Source organism: Dunckerocampus dactyliophorus, chromosome 5, assembly GCF_027744805.1.
Source record: "Dunckerocampus dactyliophorus isolate RoL2022-P2 chromosome 5, RoL_Ddac_1.1, whole genome shotgun sequence".
NCBI lineage: Eukaryota > Metazoa > Chordata > Actinopteri > Syngnathiformes > Syngnathidae > Dunckerocampus > Dunckerocampus dactyliophorus.
In genome coordinates, this window is record NC_072823.1 from 339,886 (window position 1) to 360,991 (window position 21,106).

At 46.0% G+C, this 21,106-nt stretch overlaps 1 protein-coding gene across 1 annotated transcript; it reads left to right on the forward strand.

Moving 5' to 3' along the window:
* The first annotated feature begins 4,112 nt into the window (after nucleotides 1-4,112).
* Nucleotides 4,113-13,602, forward strand: LOC129181813 (potassium voltage-gated channel subfamily A member 1-like). Its single transcript, XM_054777453.1, has 2 exons — nucleotides 4,113-4,381; nucleotides 4,719-13,602. Exon 2 carries the CDS (start codon nucleotides 4,918-4,920, stop codon nucleotides 6,394-6,396), a length of 1,479 nt encoding a protein of 492 aa, XP_054633428.1. The 5' UTR covers nucleotides 4,113-4,381; nucleotides 4,719-4,917; the 3' UTR covers nucleotides 6,397-13,602.
* Nucleotides 13,603-21,106: the final 7,504 nt, after the last annotated feature.

A 21,106-nucleotide genomic window follows, 5' to 3' on the forward strand; every position in this document is an offset into this window, starting at 1 on the left:
AAGGACGTACCGATGCTCATATGGTGAGTGAAGTGAACTCATACACCTTGCGGATGCTATACATTAGGGCTGCACAACAATCCGATCAAGCCGATATGAGGGAATTACAAAATCTGATAACTTTAAAAATAGCTCAGACAACCGATAATTTGAAAAAATGACCCATAGGCTTACTATGCGGATGAGCAGATCAAGCGCTCCTTTTTTGCTACTGCCTGTGACGTTAAGGGCCTGTCCCAACTTCCCCTGAGCTCACTTGTAAACGGGCATTCACTTTCAGAGGAAGACATCTCACGTGCTAGTTGTACCAAACGCTCCGCGATTAGGGGGAAACCCATGGAGCACACAAAAAACCTTATCAGCCACCTGAAACGTTTGAAAAATTGCAAAAGATTTGCCAGAGACCTCCGTGGCGTCACACCAGCTGTTTGGAGCGTGTGTCCGAATACAGTGCACCTTGTTGGGCCACAGCAGGTGGCTCCTCCCCCTTTATAGTCTGGTTCTCCTGGTAGTAGTGATGTCATCATATTTCATTAGGACTAAACAACAGGTACACTTGGTCAAATCCTCATTTGTTGCGGTCCTTCTTGCCTCCACGTGTGCACAAACGACACTTCCATCTACATTTTAAAAAGGAGATCTAAACAAGTTATCGTTTTCAGTCCCATGTTACCATATCAGTCTTGAGAAGCAGAAAGTGATCAGTGTGAGTTTGAAATAAGGATATCGTGCATCTCTAGTATATAAAAGGTAACTCTTGCAGTCCTGAAGCGCTGCACACAAAAATGGTGAAAATATGTTAAAAGATGTACGCCACAGGATGGCGCTGTTATTAGTCTATCGACTTGAAACGTCCGGGTGCCGAACAAAATCAGCGGTCTGATAAGCACGTGTGTAAAAAGTGAGCAAGATTTGTGGAAAAAATGGCCACCATCAAGCTCAATGTCTTTGCAACTTAGCAACTAATTGCCCTTAAGTCATTTGTCTAACGATGAAACATGAGAATATCTGTATTACGTGTACGCGAGCACGCTTTACAAAGCATTTCAACCTAGGGGGCGCCACTAATTTTATTGACACTCAAAAGAAATGTCCTTGTAGTTTGCATTACTTAAAACTGGCAGGTGTTTACGTTGGACTTTCTCCAGCTACAGAGAAGGGGATCCACAACAATAAACATGTTCTGGAACTGCCAATCAAATCCGAGCATCACTTTGTGATGCAACTCTTGTATCTCATGACCCTATGTAGAAATTCAATAACAAGACATTCATTTTCAGTTATCTATGCAAATCACTTCTTCTCCAGAAGTAGAAGGAAAACAAGGGTTAATCATTCAGTTGCCTTTGCCTTGCTTGCTGTTCTGCTGGCGTTCCTGCGTTAAAGACGGTTTTTTCCATGTAGCAGCGTGACCTACTAGTGAGGGAAGAGCGCCACCCTGTGGGTGTCTGTAAGCAGCACTGCAGTGCAGGCATATAAACTAGTCCACCTTTTCAGGTCTCCCAAGTCTTCCTTTTCCCTCTGCTTCCACGGTGACGTGGTTTTATGTTTTATTTCCTGTTTGCTTCCAGGAGGAAAGACACGCTGACGCTTGCAATACAAACGAGACTGCAAGTGAAGTGATGTTCTCCAACATTCTCTCTGGAAGTTTGCCTCAATGGACTGGGACGATGACAGTATTGTGTTGTACATGGCTTTGTACATATTCTCTACTTTTTGGTGTAGCTTCCCTGCCGCGTCATGACCTTGCAGCTGACATTTTGTGTTTTATTGCAGTTGAATAGAAAGACTTTCAGAATGAACGCTCCCCAATGTAATTGTTAAAATATGATATATTTATTTTTCTAAATGGTGTACCTCAACTTCATTTCATATTTTTTTAAATAAATGATCAATCAGCAAGAACATCGTGTGTTTTTTCTCTTGAGCTGGCTGCCACTAAAGTGGCCCTTTAAGCGTTTCCATGTGTTGAAGTTGGTTTTGTAACAAGGTTATTCTTGTTACCTCAGCACATGACATTGAAATTGTCTTGCAGTTTGTTCAGTAGCAGAATTGGGCAGAGAACGACTAAAAAGATTCCATGAAACTTCATGGAGGAATCCAGGACAGCACACATCCACAACACTCATTATTCACACTCCTACCGTCAGGCAGACGCTACAGGAGTTTGAAGTCCAGGACCACAAGGCTGGCAAACAGCTTTTACCCACAGGCCATCAGGCTCCTCAACGAAGCACTCGCACACGCCGCATGCAACACACGCACACACTCATAGCACTTTATTTATTTATTTATTTGTATTATTTACTTGTATTAATGTCTCTTCTGTTGTTGTTGCTTAATTTATTGGTATATATGTTTATGTGTTTATGTTTCTTATGTTCTTATTCTTTCATTTGCTTTCTTTCTTTTCTTGGGAGAATGAACAGAATAAGATTTTCATTGCATGGTATAACTGCTGTTGTACTATGCACATGACAATAAAACTCTCTTGAATCTTGAATCTTGAATCTTGAAAGTCATATGTGCCAAGTTTGAAAAGAGCACATTTTGCTGCATTTTTGCATTGAAATGTTGTAAACAAAGCAAGATACTTGGAGCTTAGCAAAAGCATATACCAGTGGTGGGTGGTGCATTTCGCATTTCATACCTGGGCCTTCAGTGGGGACTTAAGGAACCCAATTGCACCTCTTAATACAACCGCTACCGTGTCACAATTATAGCATCCATCAACATTACGCAAAAACACAGTAGAATATAACAATGCGTGCCATTACAGAACTGCGGATGAATACCACTAACACCTACGCAACAAACCCTGCTAACTAGGGATGCTCCCATCCATTGGCCACCGATCAAAATCAGCCGATTTCCGTGAAAAAGCACGATCGGCACATGCCGATAAATGCCTTTCAACGCCGACTGGATGGGGGCTTCTGAAACTGACAAGCATGGATTGATCAGAAAAAGAGTGTCACTAACCTCCCCACCCCCCTTAAACTTACAGTACAATACTACAGTGCTCGGCACTAGTAGCCACCTTCATTTGGGCCGAGGACGGTCCCATGTCTTGACGGACAGCCAATAGGATCCTCCAGCTCATTTTTTTTTAGGTCTACCGCTTGACTTTTTTGTTCCACGAACCTCAGGATGTTTTTCAGAAGTTTGGAATGACCGTCTTACCACATCCAACCTCAGCAGCAACGCTGGCCTTGCTTATGCGGCTCAACAATCCCACCGCCTTCACAGAGAGAAAGCCTTTTTGCCTTTGCCATCAAGAGATGGTGACAGTGTGAACACCTGACACTAAATCACATTCAATCCACATTTTCTCTGCTCCTCCACTTTTAATGAACAACCTGTTTCACTTGAATGCTGCTTTTTTGTCTCCCACCCAGTTGTTCTTTTAGCATTTTGAAGCTCCGCTTAGAAGCTCTGCTTAGAACCTCCTTAAGATCCAACAGTGCAGAATGCACATTCTTCACATTTCTCAACTGCTCTTAACATTTGGACCAGGAGTGTGTACACACATACAGTACATACACACCATACTGTATATTATTAGCAGAATGCCAACATTCACAATTCAGTTAACTATGAAGGCTTTAGCAATTGGGATTGTTGTCCTTTTTTGGGCCAGGGGTCACAAGGACTGAAAGGTTTGCTATATACAGTAGTTGTGTATTATACAGTATATGATGATGTTACTATTATCATGTGCATCCTGTGATGTTAATCATAACAGATTACATCTTTGCTTCACGTTTATCAGCGTCAGAGCCTCCAATACAACGCAACGCTACTTGTGTAGCAGTAGTGTGTCTTTGTGTTGCATTTTCGCCTCACACTGCCGGCTGTGGTGTGGCGCATGCATCCACAACTTGGTGGTGGTGCTTTCAAGAGCCGCTCTGCATTGCGTCGAAAGCTACAACTCCTCCTCCCACTGCTAGTGCCCCCCTCTCCTCTTCCTCATCCATCCATCCATCCGTTCCATCCTCTGCTGTGCATGCGTGCAAAACGCACATCTAAACCTTGCAGAGGAAACAACACTCATCATCATCATCATCATCATCAGCTGTCCCCCCCCTCCCCGCGCGCGCTGGTTTCTGCTGATGTCTGGATAACGTCAAGGGCTTTCTTATGGCTCCTTTAATGTAGCCGCCCCCCACCCTACCCTTTTTGAATTGCAGCGTTAAAGCGCGCGCACACACGCACAGTCTCCTTCCCGCAGTGCACGGGGACGGAGGCTCCAAGCCGCACGGACGCCGCCAAGCATGTGATTGTTTTGTTGCTGGGATGGGACCATGTGAAGAATTCCACATGGATGCTTGGATCACAGCCTGTGAGACCCCCCCCGCCACCACCACCACGTCACCCCCAGGTAAGGCGTCCTCAAGAAGTAGCGCTCTTGAAAGCCACCACGCCTGTGCGTGCGCGCACATAAACGGCTTGTTATGATGATGTGTTATGCGTCAAAAGCTTGGAAACTTTCAACTGCAGTGCTCGCGTGATGCATTAGCAAAAAAACCTTACTAGCATAGCGCCTTGCTAATTGCAGCGCGAGTGAGGTAGATAAATAAATAAGTAAACTGGAAAAAATGCTGAGCCGGCAAATATCTATCTGTGTTCGCTGTTTGATCCCATTATCCCCCCCCCCCCCCCCTCCCCCCTCCTCCTTCCCTCTCTCTCTCTCTCTCTCTCTCTCTCCCGGGTGGCAGAGGCAGCGGTGTTGGAGAGCAGCAATGGTCAAGTCAGTGAGAACCGCAGTGGAGCCGCACTGAGGCAAATTCAGCCAACCAGCCCCTCGTGTCCTGGGGGTCAGGGGGGGTTCCCAGCACCTTAAGGGGCACAGGAAGCCGAGGAGGTCCAAATCTTTCCCCCCCCGAAGCACAGACCAACCCACATCCCCGCCGCAAGATGACGGTGGTATCAGGAGACAACGTGGACGAGACTTCGGCCGTGCCCGGCCACCCCCAGGACGCCTACCCACCCCCGGACCACAACGACCACGAGTGCTGCGAGAGGGTGGTCATCAACATAGCCGGCCTCAGGTTCGAAACCCAGCTGAAGACGCTATCACAGTTTCCCGAGACGCTGCTGGGCAACCCCAAAAAGCGCATGCGCTACTTCGACCCCCTGCGAAACGAGTACTTCTTCGACAGGAACAGGCCCAGCTTCGACGCCATCCTCTACTACTACCAGTCCGGGGGGCGGTTGCGGAGACCAGTCAACGTCCCCTTGGATATGTTCTCGGAAGAGATCAAGTTCTACGAGCTGGGGGTGGAGGCCATGGAAAGGTTCAGAGAAGACGAGGGCTTCATTAGGGAGGAAGAGCGCCCCCTGCCAGAGAGGGAGTTCCAGCGTCAGATCTGGCTCCTCTTTGAGCACCCGGAGAGCTCGGGCACCGCCAGGGGGATCGCAATTGTGTCAGTGATGGTCATCCTGATTTCCATTGTCATATTTTGTTTGGAGACTCTACCGCAGCTGAAAGACGACCCCATGGGCCACATAGAGACCGTGGGCAACTCCACCATCTACTACAAACCCAACATCCTCACGGACCCCTTCTTCATCATCGAGACCCTCTGCATCATCTGGTTCTCCTTTGAGTTGATCGTGCGCTTCCTGGCGTGCCCCAGCAAACCGGCCTTCTTCAAGAACATGATGAACACTATTGACATTGTGGCCATCATCCCCTACTTCATCACGCTGGGCACCGAGCTGGCCGAAGACTCAGACACCGAGGGGGTCGGGGAGCAGGCGACGTCTCTGGCCATTCTCAGGGTGATCCGTCTGGTCAGGGTGTTCCGGATCTTCAAGCTGTCCCGACACTCCAAAGGACTGCAGATCTTGGGGCAGACCCTCAAGGCCAGCATGCGAGAGCTGGGACTGCTCATCTTCTTCCTCTTCATCGGGGTCATCTTGTTTTCCAGCGCTGTCTACTTTGCCGAGGCCGAGGAGCAGGATTCCCAGTTTGGCAGTATCCCGGACGCCTTCTGGTGGGCGGTGGTATCCATGACCACCGTGGGCTATGGGGACATGGTGCCGGTCACCATCGGGGGCAAGATCGTGGGGTCTCTGTGCGCCATCGCCGGCGTTTTGACCATTGCCCTCCCCGTTCCCGTCATCGTGTCTAACTTCAACTACTTCTACCACCGAGAGACGGAGGGCGAGGAGCAGGCGCAACTTCTCAACGTCAGCAACCCCAACATCCCGTCCGACACCAACTCCAGCCGCCGCAGTTCATCTGTCGTCAGCAAGTCTGAGTACATGGAGATCGACGGCGACCTCAACAACAGCATCGATAACTTTAGGGAGGCCAACCTGAGAACTGGCAACTGCACTATAGCCAACCAGAACTGTGTGAACAAGAGCAAGTTGCTCACCGATGTTTAGGCAGCGGGACTGGGGAAAGCACCACCGGTTAGCTTGGTTAAGGGTGCGTTCACACTTCTCACGTGTGGTTCGGTTAAAATGAACTCTGGTGCATTCACGCTTTCTAGTGCGGTTCGTTTGGCCAAAAGCGAACCCAGTCATCAGAAGCAAACAAGTTGACCGCTTGCAAGTGAACGCTGGTGTGGTTCGGTTCACTGTGAACGCGACACGGACCAAAGACACGGACCAGCATGCAGAAATGACAGACATGTCAAAGCAAATGTCTGTGTGACGACGGCGCTGCTAAAAGTATATTTGATGAGTTTCCATGAAATCTATGTGAATATGAAAATAATATTCAACCCGGCAGATGATGATTTGGTTGCATAATATGTCAGGAGAGCTGCCCAATCCCGTCTTTACTTTATAGCTTATTTCCTTTGCTGCACAGCCTTTGGTCACATGAGAAAAATACCAGTGACGCCAAAGTGCACACCACGTTTCTTTTTTTTTAATGTTTGGTCCGGACCTGCCCTGTGATTGGCTGGTGACCAGTCCAGGGTGTACCCCGCCTCTCGCCTACAGTCGGCTGGGATCGGGGCTCCAGCATACCCGCCGCCCTAGTGAGGACAAGCGGTACAGAAAATGCATCGATGGGTTTGGTCGGGCCCAGAGTACCGAACCACAAGTGTGAACGCAGCCTCAGGCTTTGGTGAGGCCTCGTCTCCATAGAAGCTGTTAAGAGTAGTTAGATAGGCTAATGAATTCTTCTAACCCTGCAAGTACGTAACCCCCCCCCCCAAAAAGCATACTGATAACCTCATGTATTACACAAGTAGGTGTTAGGATGCAAAGCACACTCTTGTCTTATCAGGCAATATCATGCATGGACAACAAAGCTTCTGCAGCCATGCGGCTTGAAAAAGACGAAGCTCCCACCCATCGCCCACTTCCTCCCCTTTCTCCCCCCTCTGTCGGAAGGATCTAAAAAGCACCTTATAGGAGGAAGACCCATCTGGATGTAAACGATTGCCCTCCCCCCTCCCCGGACATCCGCAGTGGAGTCGTGCAGATCACCAAGTGATCCCGTGGGCCGCGACCACAGGCTCATGATGACTTGACTTTCCGTTCCGACGCATGCAACGACACGCACGGCACTTGCCCATCGCGGGTCGCTGGGACAGCCCACGTTTTCACACATATAGATGAGGGTTTGATTTGACATATTTAGATGATTGAATGTTCACTCCGACTGGGACGCGTCATACATGAGATCATAGCATGATGAACAAAAGTAACCTGCATTATGGTCTACGGACACGAGGTACTCTTTGTATCCTGGCTTATTTATTAATGCATGACAATGAGTAAGCAAGCTTGTTGCAACTCAGGCACTCTGCAGTGTCCTTTTGGTCCTCGGTCAGGGAAAACTAGAGGAATCCAATCCTTGCATTGCATTCAGATATATCCAAACCCAGAATTTAACAAGTACTTAACGAGACTAAATAACATTTAATCATAAGTAAGTTACAATAGCGCAGTGCATGAGACAGTTAGCCGTGCTTCCTTTTCCACAAACGGGACTTGTTGTGATGATTGGGACGGATATGAGTTGCTAGTGCCTTTATTCCACTCACCACCAGGACCAGTGGAAGTGCCTCTCAAGTCGTAAAAAGGGATGTGCGAAGTCGTACAGAGCGGGTTGAGACGTTAGTAATACGTATTAATAATACTATGAGCCACGAGTGGGTGAAAAAAAAACAAACAAAAAAAAACCCATCCCGGCTCTCACGCACAAGCTGGTTTTCATGCCCTCGCCGCTTAATGAAGCAGCAGCAACGTAATGTACTTTCCACGTTTACCAATCCAAATCAAAAGGGAATATTTACAGCTTTTGGCCATCATTTATTCATGCCTGGCTTTTTTTGTGTGTGCATCCTTTTCAGGGTCTCTACCTCAGTGAGGTCATTGCAAAGCTGCTGCAGAGGCGCATGCAAGCTTCAATGCAGGGCTTCCTTCCAACGCCGTCGCGCTAAACCGAGCCATAACGCTCAAAAACTGCAGTGGTGCAATATTGAATGTGAGCGTCCCAAAGCAGCACCGCCTTTACACGAGCACTTAAGGAGAGAGAGAGAGAGAGAGAGAGAGAGAGAGAGAGAGAGAGAGAGAGAGAGAGAAAGAAAGTGTATCACCATCACGCTCCATCTCTTTCTTTTTCTTTTTTTTGGTTCCACTGATGAAGCTTCGCACAATCAGAATGTTGATTTGTAGAAAGATTGTTTGAACTCTCCTTCCTGAGGGACTCTTTTAAATACGCAGCTTTCTTTAACACAACACACACGCACGCACACGCGTGACATCACTCACTGCAGCGCTCGGGCATTATGGTGAACACAACAGTGCACAATTTGCACAGCTATTCAATTATTCTGCTTGCTTTATGTAGTAAGAATTGTTTATGTAACTTTCATTTTCAGTATTTTATTATTGCGCTTTCATTTTTATATCGTCACTTTTTATGTTTTAAATCACTATTTTTTTAATCATTGATTATTTATGATTTATTTGATATTATTTTACCTTCTAAGTGTTGCAGACAGGGTCACTGTAGCTGGTCTGGAACTTTAACAAATGAATTCAATAAATTATTTGAAAGGACATCTTTTTATTGAATGTATTCAATATGAAGTTATCTTTTTTTGTTAAATGCCAATACATTGTGGATTTTTTAAAACAAATATAAATATCACAGTTTAAGGTGGAACATGTGGCATTGGAAACCAATTCTTAGGAAATATATATTTATTCATAAATGTATTATTTTATTATTTCCAATCATTGATTTTTTGGGGGGAAGTTTTTACATTTGTCTACTTTTTATTTATTTATTTTTATTTTGCAGATAAGCTCATTGCAGGTTGGTCAAAAACGTGATAATGAACAGAAATGTAATCTAATGAATTCTAATATATTCATATGTTTATTTATGCTATCATTATATTATTTCAATCATATTTTTCTTTCAGATTTTATTTGTATTGGAATTGTTCCAGATATGGGATTGAAGATGCATTTAGACTTACTTTTCCTTTTATGTTCATTCATTGAGGTCTTTACATTTAATTCATATTTTATCGGTTTAAAAGTATCTTATTTGTAACTGGTTCCACATTGGCTTCCTGCATCCAGGCTAGGAAATGTCCCATTTATCAGAAATGTTTGAATTATATATATCTAGAAATAAAATAGAAAGAAATAATATCAATATTATATAGCTATAATTAAAACATGTGACATATATACTGATGTATTTCTATTTATTTAGTATTTTTGAGGTTTTTAATTTGAGTATGGAAGCGTTCTAGACAGGTTGTCTGCGGCGTGGCTGGAACACAATGACATCCATGTGAAGTCATTATTTGGCTGAAGAGAATAATAATGAAGACAAACATTCTGTGCAAAGTAGCCCTGCGCTGTCCCAACAAGGTCTTAACATAAAAAGGAAGGAGTTTGACTGCAGTGTTATTTGAATGTCAGAGTCTTGCTGCAGTGGCCGCCCTTCACGGTGCTCTTGGGCAGCATGACTTTTGTTATTATTAGCTTCCTTCTTTCTGCTCTCGTTTGCTCTCGTTTGTTTTGATCCATTGTTTTGATCCGCTGAAGAGACTCAATGACGAGGTCCACGTCGCACAGCTGCGAACTAGCGATGATGTCATTCTATCATGTTTGCCTCGGACGTGAGCTGCTCTGGCTTGGCATTGCTGCTGCTGCTGTTTGAACGGTGCTACGCATTCCATACCCACAAACATGACAAACTCTGAACAGCAATACAACAACACAAAGATTATTTTCCGTCTTTATCCTCTTACGTGATTACTGGTGGCGGCGGCGCCGCGGGGTCAAAGGCTGTCCTCATGCTTCACCACGTCAAGCTCCGACATGTTCTCGTAGATTTACGGCCCGCCGTGCACTTCTGGCAAGGACCGAGGCCTGCTGAAGCGGCCTATTTATTCAAGAAAGTAAGGCAAAGTAACACAAGTATCTATGACTGCAACCAAATGTAACAAGTATACTAAAATGTGCTTTTCTTCACCTTGTTCAGTTGATGACGCTCAAGATGTGATGAATGAAAAAGACGTAGATTGTTGCTCATTCGGGTCATGGTAGTCCGAAAAGGTTGGACGGAGGCAACTGGACTTCTTGTTTGTTGAAGAGCTTTCACCTTTCACCCAGGACGCTTTTATGTGTCAAGTGTGGTGGGGGCGCCCCCCGGGGGTGCTTGTTCGCCTGCCTGGTGGCTAAACAACTCATTAGTGGCCACGCTCCCCGTGGAATGAGACAATCGTTGGGGGACGATCGATGACGGCGCACACCTTTGTTTAGGGAGGGCCTTCCTAGTTTCTTAGCGTAGTCCATCGTCCATCGTGTCCGATGATGACTTCTACTCCTTCTACTGCTGAGTTTTGAGCTGACTGAAAGTCCAGTACGAGAGATGCAGGGTCTATTGCAGTGGGGGTGTATGAAGTTAGTGTTTGTTGTGGTCTCGGCTCCAGGGACCATCTTCCTCCTGTGGCGTTTCCTTTCCCCTGCCTCGTTCCTCCCCTAAAGTCTCCTGTGTGTGCTGTATCCCACACCTGGAGTGTTATCTTCAGCTGGTCCTGCAGATGGCTGGCCGTGATGTGGTGGACCGTACAGCAGTTGTCGTGGAGGTCTGTCATCTGCCATTCTGACAGTGTGGCGGCCTGTGTTTGTTGGTCCTGAAGAAAGGTGGCCTCCGTGCTCTCGGTACCACCTCTATCCAGGACTTCTGTGTGTGGCACACGATCACGCCACGTTAGACCAAGGAGACCCTTGATGTGAAAGTTCTCCAGCTTCACAGCCGTAGAGTAGTGTGGCGACACAGATGTCTTGGTAGACTGCTACCTCGGTGTGTATGCTGAGGGCTTTGGAGGAGCCTGAGGCAGATCTAATTCGATTTTCAACATCATCGCCTGGGAGTACTGCTTGGGGCTTGCCATTGATTTGTTAAAGACAGGTGATGGTGGTCCAGTTGGAGGAGGGCAGTTCCACAGTGAGGCCTTCACAGCAGCTGTTAACGCTGCCTGCAGAGCCTCCAATGACTGTGCCACAATCTGCATACTGTACTCCACTATGCTCAGTTTTGACCTGAGTGGCTGCCTGGAGCATTCGGATGTTAAATAGGTTCCCATCTGACCTGTAATCCACCAACACGCCCACCAGGATATAAACAGGGAGACTCCACGTGTAAAATGTTCAAACTGAAGAAGCTGATTGGACAAATGGTGAAACAACAGTTGCCTCCATTCAACCCTTGCAAAGGGATACTTTATTTCTTTTGTAAAAATGATTTTCTGCATATTTCCAGCCGCTGAAGCTGCTGTAGTTTATCTGTACGGAGGAACACGCTGCATGGTCGACAGAAGACTGCATGAGCTTTGCCTTTCGAGACTGCACATCCATTTCGAGACATGGTTTTTGAGTTTGTGGTTTTAGTTTTTGAAAGAAACCCCTTGCTCCTTTGTGCCCCCTGCTGGAGTCGTGACCTGATCACAGGGTTTTGCTGGCCTCCAGGCCGAGGAACACGAACGAGGACGTTTAAGGGCTAGTTCCTCAAACTGAACTCCCTCCAAGCTGTGCCCTGCTTTGTTCTTGACTGTTGGGTTTCTCTCACTTTCTGTCCAGCAGAAGCCGGGCTACTTTGGAGCAGAAAACAAACAAACAACAACAAAAAAAAGAACTTTGGAACTCTTCTTTTCATCTTTCAAGCAAAGCGATTGTATCAAAGCGCCATCGTCATGTTTCCCGAGGATTATGCTTCAGCGTACGACAACAAAAAGGCATGGTCTGTGATCTATGCAAGGGTACTCATTCCTTTCTTTCTTTTTTAATTCCATCACTGATAACTTCATCTTCTATTTACTCCAATAAATTTTCAAGGATCGGATGGTGTCTCATTGTTTCTGAGGCGACGGAAGGAACGTGAAAGGAACCACAGAAGCAGTCCGAGGTTGGAAGCTTACCAGAAAAAAAAAAGCTGGAATGTTATGAGAAAAAGCAACCGTAATGTTACGTGGCTAAAGTCCTAAAGTTCTGAGAAACAAGCTATTAATGTTACAAAGAACAAGTTGCAATGGGATGAGAGAGAGGTTGTAAGGTTGGCAGAGAAAGGTCACATTTGAATGCTGGTACCAGAAAGGCAAAAACAACAAAATGTAATCTGAAACCAAGAAAGGTTGGAATTGGGGATGCCCAGTACATGTTTTCCCTAAGCCGATAACATCCTGCTTCTCAAAACCAAGAACCTTTTATATCTGTTAGTTTTTAAATGTACCTTTAATTTAACTCCAGTATGTGCACACCAGAGATGTTCACAGGTAGTTTTTTTGCAAGTCTCAAGTCTTTGGTCACAAGTCCAAGTCAAAGCCATAAAAAATAAATGTCTCATGTCTCTGCTTTGCCAGAGTGTCATCTGAGGTACGAATGTGTGGGGCTGCGAGCCGTGCACCCGACGTGTAATGTGGTTACTGTGGTTACCATGTAAAAAAAAAAAGTCAATGACATTAAAGGGATAGTTCACATTTTTTGACAAGAGGTTGTATGACATCCCCATCAGCAGTGTAGTACATCAACAGTGACTTACACCCCAATTGGTCCTGTGAATCCAGTTCTGGTCCACAATCCTTATGTGAAACATGAACACATCCACATTGGACGTGTCCTTGCTGTTTCTATGCTGCTGGTGTTGACGGAAGTAGCTTTAGCTATATAGGCTATGTCAAATCAATGCGTCCTGTAGGTACCTCCCATGACGTGCATTGTTAGCTGGCTCATGCTAGGTCATTTTCTCTCCTTAGAACGCGCTGGAAAGGGAAAGAAATGTGTTCATGTTTCACATAAGGATTGTGGATGATGGATGTTGTTTTCCTTTAAGCGCCACGGCCATCTTGTTTACGTGTGTGTTCCACAGCGGAAGAAGATGTGAGCATCTTCATCGCATGCACAAGAATGGACAGGCGACAGTGCGCAGGGACACGGCGGGAGACAAATAGAACGCCGAGCGTTTTGTGACGTCGAGGAGGCATTTTTGTGATGCAAATGTCCTACTCTTTTGAACACATATTGTTTTGAGAAGGCAAACACTTTACTTAAATGACCCAGCAACGAAGCGGAACTACTTTCTCGTCCCGGATGTCAAACCAGAACCGGACTCACGGGACCAACTGGGGGGGGGTAAGTCACTGTTGATGTACTACACTGCTGATGGGGACTTTTGTCGTGTCATCCGCGTGAAGAAGGATCAATTCTCTGCCGCGTAAGATGAAAAAGCTGTCGTCTTATTGATCATGTCGCTGGGCGCTCATTAGCAGCTGAAATCTTCACAGCAACTTTGGTCACATGGTTTGCCTCGCATATATTTGGAATGCTTTTGAGGAGGGGAGCGCCCCTGAGAGCAGTCCTGCAGCACGGCAGAGGCAGAGTATGTGGGCACACTTTGAGGTGGCACAATGATTCATTCCCTCTTGTGCTGCCAAAGCGGAAAACATTTTGCAGAGCAGATGGCGACCATCTCTCTCTCTGCTCCGCATGACCTCCACACGAAGCCGCAACCTCTTCTTCCTCTCCAGCACTTCTTCCTCAGCATTTCCTCAAATTCTCTGTTGTGCAATGTTGGCTGAGTTGTACAACAACACAAGTTCAAATTCCAAACTGTGAGGCATTCCAATTTCAAACAAAATCTTCCTGAAATGCTGAGGGACCAACTTGTCTCGTCAACATTTTGTGGACATGGGGAACGGTACCTCTGGATTGGCAGACCAGGGTGGTGGCCCCCCTTTCACAGATGGTGTGATCACACTTCAGCCTCCCTGGGAAAGTCTATTCCACGGTGCTGGAGAGAAAGAAGGGTACGACCGTTAGTCCAACCTCAGCTACAGGAGGTGTAATGTGGTTTTTGTTCTGGGGGCAGAACACTGGACCAGCTCTACACCCTTGCAAGGGTTCTTGGGAGTTCACCCAACCAGTCTACATGTGCTTTGTGGACTTGGAAAAAGGCATCGGACCGTGTCCCCCGTGGTGTCCTGTGGGGGTGCTCCGGGAGTACGGGACTGGTGGCGATGCTACGTGCCATTGGGTCCTTGTAGAACCGGAGCAGGAGCCTGGTTGGCATTGCCAGCAGGAAGTCCAGCCTGTTCCTGGTGAACGTTGGCCTCCGCCAAGGCTGCCCTTTGTCACCCGTTCTGTTCATCCTTTTCATGGACACAATTTCTAGGTGCAGCCAAGGCGTCGAGGGAGTCCAGTTCGGGGGCCTTAGGATCTCATCTCTGCTATCTGCAGGTGACGTGGTCCTGATGGCCTCATGGGGCTGTGACCTTCAGCGTTTCCTGGGGGAGTTTGCATCTGAGAAGCTTCTGGGATGAGACTCAGCACCTCCAAATGTGAGGCCATGGTTCTCAGTGGGAAAAGGGGGGGTTGGGAATGAAGTCCTGCCCCAGGTGGGGGGGTTCAAATATCTCGGGGTCTTGTTCACCAGTGAGGGAAGGTTGGAACGTGAGGTCGACAGGCGGATCGGTGCAACGTCTGCAGTAATGAGGTCGCTGTACCGGACCGTCGTGGTGAAGAGAGAGCTGAGCCACTTTACCCCCCACCTATGTTCCCACCCTCACCTATGGTCATGAGCTTTGGGTCGTGACCGAAAGAAGGAGATGGTGGATACAAGCGTCTGAAATGAGTTTCCTCCGTAGGGTAGCTGGACTCCCCTATAAGACATAGGGGGAGGGGCTCAGAGTAGAGCCGCTGCTCCTTGACGTGGAGAGGAGCCAGTTGAGGGGGCTAGTCCAGATGCCACCTGGACTTAATTGTGGTTAAAATTTTCATGGAAACCAAATCATAGGAAAACTGGGGGGGTGCTAAAAGAGTTTTGACTGAATTTATTTAGAAATGTGATCAAATAGCTAATAATAAAGTTGATGGTAATGTCATGTAAATGAAGGCCGTGTGTGGCTGATCCCTGATCAGAGGTGCTGTCACATGGACACGCCTCCAGCGCGTTCAGCGCCTCTTTCCTTCCATCAGCATGAAGCAGCTGTTGGCTTCTTCAGGTTTTGCAGGTGTGCCTTCATAGGTGCAAATGTACGGCAGCATCCTATCCGTTTTTTCACTTCTCATGTACATCATGAGTCAGCATTTTTGTTTTTAGAGGACAGACATGCCTCGTATTTCCTTTTTTTTTTTTACCCGTCCTGTCCAGCCTTTAAAGCAGATAGAATTGTAGATCTAAATGCCGTTAAGTGCTCAACAGATTTACTCTGCCAGGGAGAAGTGTGATATACAATTCCCCTGTTATACAAAATTTATTTGACTTTGATGCTTGTTATTCAGCAAATTTGGAGCGACCGGATCGGAGCAGGAGGGGACAGAGAAGAAGAGAAAAGAAAACAGGGGTCAGGAGTGCGGGGATGAGAGGAGGACAAAAAAATAAAGAGAGACAAGAGACAAGGACAACAGCAGCAACAACAATTGTGACAACAACAACAGAATAACAGAAACATACAGAACGACATCAGCAAATAAATGTCTGTGACAACTATCAAGACGAACAAGGACATAAGGACAAAGGACAAAACAATATCAACAACCACAATGACAACGCTGTGAATGACAATCACACATAATAGTAGTCATGAAATGATGAACTATGATAGTCAACAGAATGATAATTACTGTAATACATATCTTTGTAAAATAAACTATAGTCATACTGCTGATATCACCGTCGCTGTAATAAAACCAACAACATAATAACACCCTGGTTAACTCAGTGAGTAATGTGGGGAAGTACGTATGTACTGTGAGTGTGCATATGTACAGGTATCTCTGTATGTGAGGAAGACTTCATATATATGTAAAGGTGCAAGAATGTGTGGGCGTGTAATTGTCACTGAGAATGCATGAAAGGAAAGGGGCCGCCTCCACCTCCCAGAGAGCCCCGCCCCAAATAGCCAGGCCGAGCCCCCGCCGCCTGAAGGCCACCAGGCCCACAGGGGCAGGCAGCACAAAGATCAGTGCCCCAAGAGCCAGCCCAGAGAGCCCTCCCCTCCGGGAAGACCAGCAAGAGGCCGACGAGAGGTAATCCCAGCCAAGGACAGGGCGCCGGCGGGCCGGAGGACTGCCAACCCCCGAGACCAGCGAGAAATCACACCCCACAAAGACAGACGAGTACCGGGGGCCACAAACCGGCAGGCCCAGAGACGCCCACACAACCGGAAAGAAGCCCGCCCACACCGGAAGCGCCAAAATAACTATCTCCATCCATCCATTTTCTATACCGCTTCATCCTCATTAGGGTGACGGGGGCATGCTGGAGCCTATCCCAGCTGACTTCGACAGGCGACAGGCGGGGTACACCCTGGACTGGTCGCCAGCCAATCGCAGGGCACATATAGACAAACAAGCATTCACACTCACATTCATACCTATGGACAATTTAGACTCGCCAATTAACCTAACCTGCATGTTTTTGGAATGTGGGAGGAAGCCGGAGTACCCGGAGAAAACCCACGCGCACACGGGGAGAACATGCAAACTCCACACAGAAATGCCCAGGGGAAAATCCAACCCAGGTCTTCCTGATCTCCAGGCTGTTCCTGTGTTGGCCAACATGCTAACCACTAGACCACCGTGCGGCCCAATAACTATCTTATAATATTTTATTCCTGCATCAACTTTTTTCTGGTAATACTTTTTTCTGTGGAATATTTTGGAAAGGTTATTCTCATAACCTTATGCCATCATTGTCGTCACTTTACACTCGTTTTTTTCTCTTAACATTTGATGACTTTATTCTCTAAACCTGGACTGACTCGCTGACAATGAAGTGCAGCAGAGGGTGAGCATAATGGACGGCGTAAAGAGAAACACAGTACAAACTGTCATGCGGAGAAAGCTGGCGATTTTTGGTCACATCTGCAGAATACCAGACCACAGACGAGTCAAATCAGTGGTCTTTGGCATCACTGGAGGCAACAACAAACGTGGCAGACCCAAGAGAGAATGGCTAGATGACATCAAAGAATAATGAACTGGATTTCAGTAGCGCTTTTCATTACTCATTCACTACTCAGTCACACACTGGTGGTAATCTACATCTGTAGACATGGCTGCCCTGGGGTAGTCTGACGGAAACTCTCCGACCACCACCAAACATTCATACACCAGCGTGGGCAGCACTGGAGGCAAGGCGGGTGTAGCGAGGATCGACCAACCAACCGCCAACCTGACGGTGTTGGGACGAGCTGCTCTACCTCCTGAGCCAAACCCTAACCTCTAACCCTAACCCTTATTCTACTAATCTTTGTCATTATTACAACCTTTTTTTCCATAATATTCTGATTTTATTCTCATAATTTCTTGACATTTTCCCCCTACAGCTGGTTCGCTTCTTCTTATTCTTCTATTGTTTATTGGCTAGAAAGCAGCTGACAGGGTTAGCTAGTTTGCCAGCGATGACAGGAAACGGCACAAAGGAGACTGACAATGGTCGACAGCCAATCAGGACGCAGAAGACAGAGGGGGTTGCAGACAGAAGAGAGAGACAGCAACCTCTGCTAAAGTGCAGAACTACAACACTCAACTTCTCACAATGCAATTCTTCTTAAAGGGCCAGGCTTGGCCTGTAACAGCGTTCATTAAATACATTTAAAAAAAGCACTAAAATTGTACAAAAAAATTTGCGAAACAGCGAGTCCGCCAAAGGTGAAATGCGATGCAGCGAGGGAACCCTGTATTCCAAATTGATTCTCATAACTTCTTGACTATTTCCCCCCTCACAATATTCCTACTTTATTCTCTTAACATTCTTGTGTTTTCCAACTTGATTCCAGACGTTTTGATGTGGCTTTGTAGTAAGGGAGTGTAAAAAGATGAACGAATGAATTAGTAGATGTTTGGTTGTTGTGAGGAGGGGGAGGCGGCGGCTAAATAAGGGTGAACTTTTTGCAGTGGAGGCTGCTCTGTCAAAGGCTGACAAATGGAGAGAGTGCTTTGTGCTGAGAGCGGTCCCTGCAGGTTTCCCATGCAGGCACCGACATCCAGCATGTGCAAAGCGCTCTCACAGACACGCACCACAACGGAAATGAGGGCTTGCTTTTTCTTCCTGCTGGTGGAAGATGAGGGACCCAAAGACTGTACTCGAGAGTTACGTAAGGACCCGTATAGTCCCACTGCAGCCAAGTCCATGAACTCATCACACTGCAGTGTCCCTTTAAGAGTGCTTTTCATTGTCATGCTACACATTTTAAAAATAAACCCAACCTCATTATTACCTTAGTAGAAAAAGTTGAATTCACCACAACACTGATAACTACTGGCTTTGGCACCTCTATTATAGTCTGATAAATGCAATATTTTTGTAATAAGACTTCTCAACACATTTTTTAAAAATGATTAGAGCCCTGTAGACATCATGAAATAACACCGTTATAGTCACCTTTACATTCCTATTTTTCTTTATTGACCGGTAAGAGCGCTCATGGCAAGAGCTCTGCTGTCTCCACTGGAGGTTTTTTTTTTTTTAAGTCTTGCGGTGCTTTCCTGAATAGACTTTGGGAACACAAGATCACAACAGCTTGCTGGACCCTCAACCTGAACTCGAACCGGCAAGGAAGTACAGATTGCTTAAAATGAACAAGTTACAAGTGCTGACAGCTGCTAGCAAGCCAAGCTAATCGGGTAACTGCTGAAGATGATGATGACAATCAAAAAAAGGGCGAAATAAATATACTGTTCAATGACAAGGAATTGATATTATGTGGTGCCCTCAAGGATGTCACGAAAGAGCAACAGCAGGAAACTGGAGCACTAATAAGGCAGGATCTAAGAGGCCTACAAACTCAGATTGGAAATGTACAATCACAGAAAGCCACCTTCAAGAGGAGTGTCTCTGAGATCCATGATGCAGTCAAAAACCTTAGGGTGGAAAATAGATCCCTGCACAATATCAAGGCACCACAGAATGGATATCAAACTACTACAGGATGGCTATCAAGGTACTACAGGATGATAACGCTGCCTTGCACACCACTCTTAAAGAAGATAAAGTAGCAAAGGAAAAAGTCCATTGAGCAAATGAAAAATGCAATTGATGAGATGGATCAGAATGCACAAACGAACAATGTGATCCTGACGGGCCTCCATTATTATACCCACGTCAAATGCCAGGCAGTCCAGAAAAGAGGAGAAGCAACCTGATAATTTCTACACTCAAAGGAGGTGGACATAGATAACGACACCGTCAATACTTGCACACCAAAGTATGGCAGAAAAACATCCTCATCATTTTGTTACGTTATTTCAGATTTAACAAAATATCCCAATGTAACCTGCACGTTCCAAATCAATTCAACCATATCACATTACCCAAAATAGCAGACATAATAAGGGTAAATAACACAACATTGGCAGAGCTCCTTGCTGCTGTTCTTTAACTTCCTATTCTGTACAGTACTTCCTGTGGCGGCTACTGTCTCATCGATGTAACATTACTGACACCTGGTGACCAGTGTGCAATACTACACAGTGTCATCACAACCTCTTTGAATGCATCTCCATGCCTTATAGATGTATTTCATTTCATTTACGTTTTTATGATAGTAAATGCTTCATTTAGGCAAGAAAAAAAATGTAAAAACTTGCTGAAGTATGCATATTTTTTGTCTAGTAGGCGGCCAGATTCAACCAGGAAACAGCAATGATTTATATTTTTGAAAAACTTGTGAAGATGCAAAATCCAAAGTGCTACGTGGCGAGGGGTTACTGAATACCAGTGCTTCTCTATTTTGTCATGCCCCCATTGGAGGACAAAAATGTTTTTGCGCCCCTGCCCGATTTGAAATACTATTAAGAAACTGATTATATATATATTTATTTATCTGTAGTGACACTCCAAAGTGACACCAGTGAAATGCAACAGTGAAGCATACAAATGTTTCCAAGAGTCAAATTGTATGCCGAGTACAACAATTTCTTACATATTGGCAGAGAAACTGCACCAAATGTCACAACCACTACCTATAAAAGCGTATGTGTAGGCTCTCAGTCGTACAGGAGTTGTCCATCGAGGAAAAGGCTTCTTGAGACGTAATCTGTATTTCTGTGAAGAAGGTGTCGGACGTTTCGCTCCTCATCCGAAGAGCTTCGTGACCACCTATAAAAGTCCACTAGGTGCCACTATTGCTCAACAAAACACCTTTCCGGTGCACGCCTGTCATGGAATTGGGAGTTTTATTGTGGCCGTGATTAACGGCTCTTTGCACTGTTCAAATGTTACTTCAAACCATTCCCTGTGGAGTTCATAAAGCTTTTAAGAAGGTCTGGGACAGATGAGTTCGCTTGACGTTATTTCCCATTGCATTAGCTCCAGCAACAATGAGCGCTGGTATGCCGTGTCAGCAAAGCAATCAATCAGTAAAATCTACCCGAGCACCACTGATGCTCACTTGGTCCAGCTTGCCTTTAGAGGGAAGTCCATGCAGGGAATCACTATTGGGGGGCGGTGTGTGTTTGTCTACTATTTGAACATACTGCATATATACTGTGTGCATATATCTACATAGATATATACGTACATAGATAGGCATGCACGATCATCACAAAGCTTTCCACTGTAAGCTAGACCACCTCCTCCTACAGCGTTGCTGCTGCTTGCTGACTCATT